This window comes from Microcaecilia unicolor, chromosome 12, assembly GCF_901765095.1.
Source record: "Microcaecilia unicolor chromosome 12, aMicUni1.1, whole genome shotgun sequence".
NCBI lineage: Eukaryota > Metazoa > Chordata > Amphibia > Gymnophiona > Siphonopidae > Microcaecilia > Microcaecilia unicolor.
This window is the reverse complement of record NC_044042.1, coordinates 21,215,092-21,221,675: the sequence shown is the minus strand read 5'-3', so window position 1 is coordinate 21,221,675 and position 6,584 is coordinate 21,215,092. Positions and strand designations below refer to the sequence as shown.

Below are 6,584 nucleotides of genomic sequence, written 5' to 3'. Positions count from 1 at the left end.
CGATGGGGGCGGAGGGACTGTTGATTCGTGGTTTGGTCAGCAGGTGGCGCCGCTGCTCCAGGCCTCCCCAGGGCTCTGTGGTCTTGCAGCTTCCTGACACCGGATGGGGATCGAGCAGTAAATAACGACAGCGGGGAGGGGTGGGCTGTGCAAGGCTGCAGCTAGCAGCGATGCTCTAGCCATGGACCTGAGAACCGAATTGCTGAAATCCATCTGGTACGCCTTCAATGCTCTGGACGCGGAGCAGAGTGGCAAAGTGTCCAAATCCCAGCTCAAAGTAAGCACATGGGAGGAGGGGGGGGGGGGAGGAGGAGGAGGAGGCGGCTGCCCAAATTCCGGGCTTTGATCCTTATCTCCTCGTCGGGATTCAGCTAACTCTCAGGTTGGTCGGGCTTTTGTGTGGCATTTAGTGTTTGCATGATTTCTGATTTGGAAGATAATGGGGGGTCGGGGCGGGAGGGAATCGCTACAGTCAGTGAATTAAAGGCAGAATCAGACAATTGGACTTAGTTTTCGCGGAGGTTGAGTGCCTTTAGATTTTTCGGAGATTTTGTTGGTCGCGGTTTAGTTCCATAATTACCGCAAAGTTAGCAGAAAAGGTCCACGTCAGACGTGATCAAGGGAAGACCCACAGGCCCCCCTCTGAACTCCCACCACTGCTTTCTACACATGGTTTCAAGTTGATAGTGATTCAGGTTTCCTTTTTTTTCATTCGTTCTAACCAGCAGCTCCCACCCCAGGCCTTCTGTGCATAAAATTTCTCATCTTATTTTTTTCTCCATCCTCCTTCCAAGGGAAAAAAAAACAGCATCGCAAGAGCATAGAAAGCCCTCTCATACATCAGATAAAAGCAGTGTCACTACACGGTGACCTCCCCCTGCCCAGACCACCGACTCCATCAATCTGTCAATACGGTAAATGCAGTTCTCTGACACTGTGGCAGGCTCCCATCTCTAGGTGGCTGGGCTAACCCCGTTTACAGTTTTCTGATGAATTTCCTGCTGAAATTTAGGGATGGGGAAGGTGCAGGCAGAATATTTTATTTTTATCTTATTTCCTAAAATTGTTTTTTTGTTTGCTTTTAAAGTGTGCTATTTCACTTCAGTGCCCCCTAAAACATTTGGTGTGCTCTAATTTTAGAACACAGGAAAGCAAAACAGTACAAAATCGCATACTTCTAGCTGAAATCGTTTATATTGCTGTGTCCTTTCGGGCTTTCTTCTAAATAAGCTTTTGTTTCAAACAGCAGGAGTCTTGGTCTTCTCTAATAAATAGGCAAACTAATGTTATACAAGTAGTTTTTCATTGTGGATTAGCTCTGACTTTTCAGTAGTTCAAGTTGATTTCTGTTCGGGTGCATTGGGTATTTTTTAGGCCCAGAGAGAGGCCTTATAACCAAATGTTGTACTTGAGGCAGTGGAAGGAGATGTGACTTGTCCAAGGTCACCAGGAGCAGCGGTGGCATTTGAACCCTGGTTTATTTCTTTGTATTTTGTTATTTTCATATACTGCTGTTTGCATAATTTATCATTTCTCGAGGCTCCAATGGTGTAAAACCAGCCCAAGCAGCCCTTGTAGTGCATGGAGAGGAGCCATAAGGAAGGAAAAAACCCTGTGCCCTAGGAGGAGGCAGAGTACAGAACCTGTTCCTGCAACTGGGCTGCTGTGTTTTAGGTTTACTTGAATTTTTGACCACCTTTAATTACCTAATGCAGGCAGCTCTGTTAACGCTGCGGGGCCCAGACTCACAGTAAGAGCCATGTGATTCTTGTGGCTTTTAGCACAAGCCTTGGCCCTGTGCTTGGCAGGAGATGATGCATTAAGTGCTGCTAGTTCTGCATTGGGTAACGTAGAGGTAGGAAGTTGTCACAATGCTGCTCAATTGGGGCTTAAAACTTCAGGCAGAGTAACATAGCAGATGACGGCAGAAAAAGACCTGCAGGGTCCATCCAGTCTGCCCAACAAGATAAACTCATATGTGCTGCTTTTTCTGTATACCCTACCTTAATTTGTATCTGCCATTTTCAGGGCACAGACCGTCGAAGTCTGCCCAGCACTAGCTCTGCCACCCAATCTCCGCTAAACTCCTGAGGATCCCTTCCTTCTTAACAGGATTCCTTTATGTTTATCCCACGCATGTTTGAATTCCGTTACCGTTTTTCATCTCCACCACCTCCCGCAGATACTTCTAATATTTATTTTCGTAAGTTGAACCCCCCCCCTACTTCCTACCTCCCTCCAACCAACTACAACAGAGACCCTTGAACATCACACCACAACTAACACCCCACCCCCTATTGGATAACCAATGCACCAGTACTCCCAATAACAAATCAACAAGAACAATGCTTCAAGAAAGGGTCCCAAATAGTCTCCCATTTAGCAAGGGTATGACATTTGATTGCCCAAAGGTTTTCCATTTCACAAATGTACCAAAGTAGAAAAGTGGAGTGGCTTCCCTCCTCCCCCCCCCCACCCCCCGCTGCCATGAGAGGGGGGGCTTGAACTTTGAACATATGCCCCTGACCGTGTTCTAATCATTTAGCTAATGAGTTGGTTCACTCTGGTTCTCTGCCTTGTTGCTTAAATGAGCACACAACTTTATTTGTTGCATTTGTATCCCACATTTTCCCACCAATTTGCAGGCTCAATGTGGCTTACGTTATGCCGTAATGGCGATCGCCATTTCCGGATCAAGAAATAAAAGTGGTATTGCATTAAGGTGCATAAATGGTAAAGTAGAATACACAGTGTTATTGCACTGAAGTTCCTAAATGATAAAGTGAATTATAGAATAAGTCAGACAATCAACTATAGAAAGTTCATTTCCGGTATGTGAAATAAAGTGGTGGTGCGTAACTTTCATTAGTATAACGTAGGAGATTTCGGTTTTGTCTAGTTCATGTAGAGTCTAGTTGTCTAGTATTTAGGATAGATCATTGTGGTACGCCTTTTTGAACAGGTTGGTTTTCAGTAGTTTTAGGAAGATTGCTAGGTCGTGCATTGTTTTTGTGGCCTTTGGTAGTGCGTTCCACAGTTGCGCGCTTATGTAGGAGAAGCTGGATGCATATGTGGATTTATATTTAAGTCCTTTGCAGCTGGGGTAGTAGAGATTCAGGAATGTGCGTGCTGATCTTTTTGTGTCCCTAGCTGGCAAGTTTATGAGGTCTGACGATTTTGTGGACTTCCCCTACTTAATCCAACATTAAACCCCCCTCATGCCCCCCCCCAGCTTTTCTCATCTAAACAGCAACCAAGCTTTAGGGGCCCTTGTACGAAGCTGCATTTTTCCCGTGCGCCAGGGCCTTTTTTAACGCAGCGGGTAAAAAAGCCCCCAGCACACATGGCCATGTGGTAGGAGAACTCTTACCATATGGCCATGCGATGGGGAGCCCTTGCTGCACTAATCTGGTGGTAACCAGGCTGCATGTGGCGATGCCCAGTTACCGCCACGCAAGCCATTTCTGGGCGTTTTCTTTTCCCCCTGGAAATGATATATGCTTGGGGCGGGACTACCGCCGGCAGCCACATTGAGCTGCCAGTAGTCCCGAAAGAGCCAGTGGTAAGCCTGCATTGGGCTTACTGCAGCTCTGTAAAATAGCCCCTTGGTGAGATGGTTTCTGTGAATTGGCCGCACCAGTGCCAGTATTTCAAACTGATTGGGGATGCCAGACTCAATGCAAATGACCTCTCCCTGGCCACAATGAAGGAGCTTAGTACATAAGTACCGCCATACTGGGAAAAGACCAAGGATCCATCGAGCCCAGCATCCTGTCTCTGACAGCGGCCAATCCTACTACTACTACTATTTAGCATTTCTATAGCGCTACAAGGCGTACGCAGCACTGCACAAACATAGAAGAAAGACAGTCCCTGCTCAAAGAGCTTACAATCTAATAGACAAATAATAAAGTTATCAAATCAATTAATGTGTACAGGAAGGAGGAGAGGAGGGTAGGTGGAGGCGAGTGGTTACAAGTGGTAACCAAGAATCCAGGCTTCAAGAACTCCCCCCCCCCCCCCCCCCAAAAAAAAAAAAAATAATAATGTACAATGGACTTTTCCCTCAGGAATCTGTCCAAACCCCCCTTAAACTCTGTAAGGCCAGCTGCTGTCACTACATTCTCCGGCAACGAGTTCCTGAGTCCAACTACATGGCTGAGTAAAGAAAAACTTTCTCCTATTTGTTTTAAATCTACCATATTCTAGCTTCATCTTGTGTCCCCTGGTTCTATTGTTGTTTGAAAGTGTAAACAAACGCTTCACATCTGTCCGCTCTAATCCGCTCATTATCTTGTAGACTTCTATCATATCACCCCTCAGCCGCCTTTTCTCCAAGCTGAAGAGCCCTAACCTTCTCAGCTTGCTTGATATCGGGGTGCTCAGCACCCACTTTCACCCAGAGCTGGCTCCGACAATTGTGTGAGCATCCGGCTGCTTCTGACCTGTTTGATTTCTGGGAAATTATAGCCTAATGGTTTCCGCCAATCTACCCCATGGTCTGAACCATCACTTGATTATGTTTTCTTTATCTGCCCCTTGATTTCTGATCTCATCTCTCCTCTTGCCTCAAGGGATGAAGGGTGAGAGGTTGTTACATTGGGGTTTGTTTGTTTTTTTTGCAAACTTTTTCCTATCAGTGTTCTCTGTCTGTCCGCTAATTTGAATTCTGTCACACTACTGGTTTGCACATGGCCGGCCCTACCACAAACTGGACCAGGCATCTGCCTAGGGCATCACAGTGGTGGTGGTGGTGCTAGTATTGCAGTCAGTCAATAAATGAGATTCAGTGCAGCCAATGAGGGGTTTCTGAGCAGATGATCGTGCTCAAGGCCAGCTGCCCCTGCCCCTGCCCCCTCCAAAATAGGAAGTTTGGAGAGGGTGGGGACACATGCAGGTATTGGAGGCTTCTTGCCGGCTGTAGGCCTGGGTGAACTTTATGCCAGTGGCATACTTCTACAGTCCGAGATGAGGGTCAGCCCAGCTGGTGGAAGAGTGGGGAGGGGAGATGCTGGACCATGAGGGATGCATGGCTACAGTTTTACCTAGTATTGGGTTAGGCAACCACAGTCTTTGAGGGCCACAACCCAGTTGAGGTTTCAGATTTCCACGAGGAATATGCATGAGATATATTTGCTGACAATGAAAGCAGTTCATTCAAATGAATTCATTGTGGAAATCTTGAAAGACTGGGTTAGGGCTCTCAAGGACCATGGTTGCCCCACCCTGACCTACCCTGTCAGATACCCATGGGCCGGCCTTGGGTTTGCACCACCTCTGCTGGCATCTATCATCCCTCTCAGCACAGATGAATTTTCTCCTTTGACTTTCCTACACTGAATATTTGAAGATTCTATCATCTCTTTCTTTCCTCTGTTAAGCACGTTTTTAATTGTCTTAAGGCTCTGTAGGATTGATGTTGGGAACGTGCAAATAGTCAAATATACAATGGACAGGTTTTCCTGATCCCATTGAAAAAAAAAAATCATACAAGATTTCACTGAAACACATCTTGCTTTAAGTAAAGAAATTATAGTGGAGTAAATTACATGGTCTGTGTGGAGCTGGTGAACGTCGTACATGGCTACTTTCTGCCATTCAGATAGATGCCTTTGTGTTCTCTTTAGCAAAGCTAATGTTTTTAAATGAAATGTATATGCCAAGAGCCCAAGCAGTAGGTCTACTTAACATTCTTTTTCTCATTCTGTGCTCTAAACCATCTTTTCTGGTTTCTTACCTAACATAAGCATTGCCATACTGGGGACAGACAAAAGGTCCATCAAGCCCTGTATCCAACCGTGGTCAATCCAGGTCACAAGTGCCTGGCAAGATCCCAGGACAGTAAAGCAGATTTTATGCTGCTTATCCTAGAAATATGCAGTTGATTTTCTTAAATCCATCTTAATAACAGCTTATGGACTTTTCTTTCAGGAAATTATTCAAACCTTTTTTTAAATCCTGCTAAATTAACTGCTTTTACCACGTTCTTTGTCAAGGAATTCTAGAGTTTAATTACACATTGAGTAAAGAAATATTTTCTCTGCTTTGCTTTAAATGTACTACTTTGGAGCTTCATTGTGTGCCTCCAGGCCCTTGTGTTTTTGGAAAGAGTAACAAGCGATTCAGTCTACCCTTTCTACTCCACTTGGTGTTTTGTAGACCTCTGTCATCATATCTCCCCTGAGGTGTCTCTTCTCTAAGCTGAAGAGCCTTAGCCGCTTTAGCCTTTCCTCATAGGGAAGTTCTCCTCCTCTTTTATACAGTAAGATCAATCAGCGGGGGCTGGGTCAAAGGACTCATTTCTTCATTACCAAGTCTTCCAGGTCGGGTTGGTAGGAGCCCTTAAAATGCTGACTTTTTTCAAAATGTGTTGGGTGATTTCAGTCCAACTAAAGGATTAACACTCTTAGGGGGTCCCTGAGAGAGGATGGATTGTAACCTCCCCAGTAGTGACAACATAAGCAAGCCTGTATTTTATTTTTCTCTTTTGAATAAGTTTCCTGTCTCGTAACATAGTAGATGACGGCAGAAAAAGACCTGCGCGGTCCATCCAGTCTGCCCAACAAGATAAACTCACATGTGCT

The 6,584-nt window shown here is 45.4% G+C and overlaps 1 protein-coding gene across 1 annotated transcript in view; it reads left to right on the top strand.

Moving 5' to 3' along the window:
• Window positions 1-137: 137 nt before the first annotated feature.
• DEF6 (DEF6 guanine nucleotide exchange factor) overlaps window positions 138-6,584 on the top strand; it is a 77,487-nt gene continuing 71,040 nt past the window's right edge. Inside the window, 1 exon segment of the mRNA XM_030221358.1 lies at window positions 138-277. Within this exon segment, the coding sequence (XP_030077218.1) occupies window positions 182-277 (96 nt within the window). The 5' untranslated portion in view covers window positions 138-181.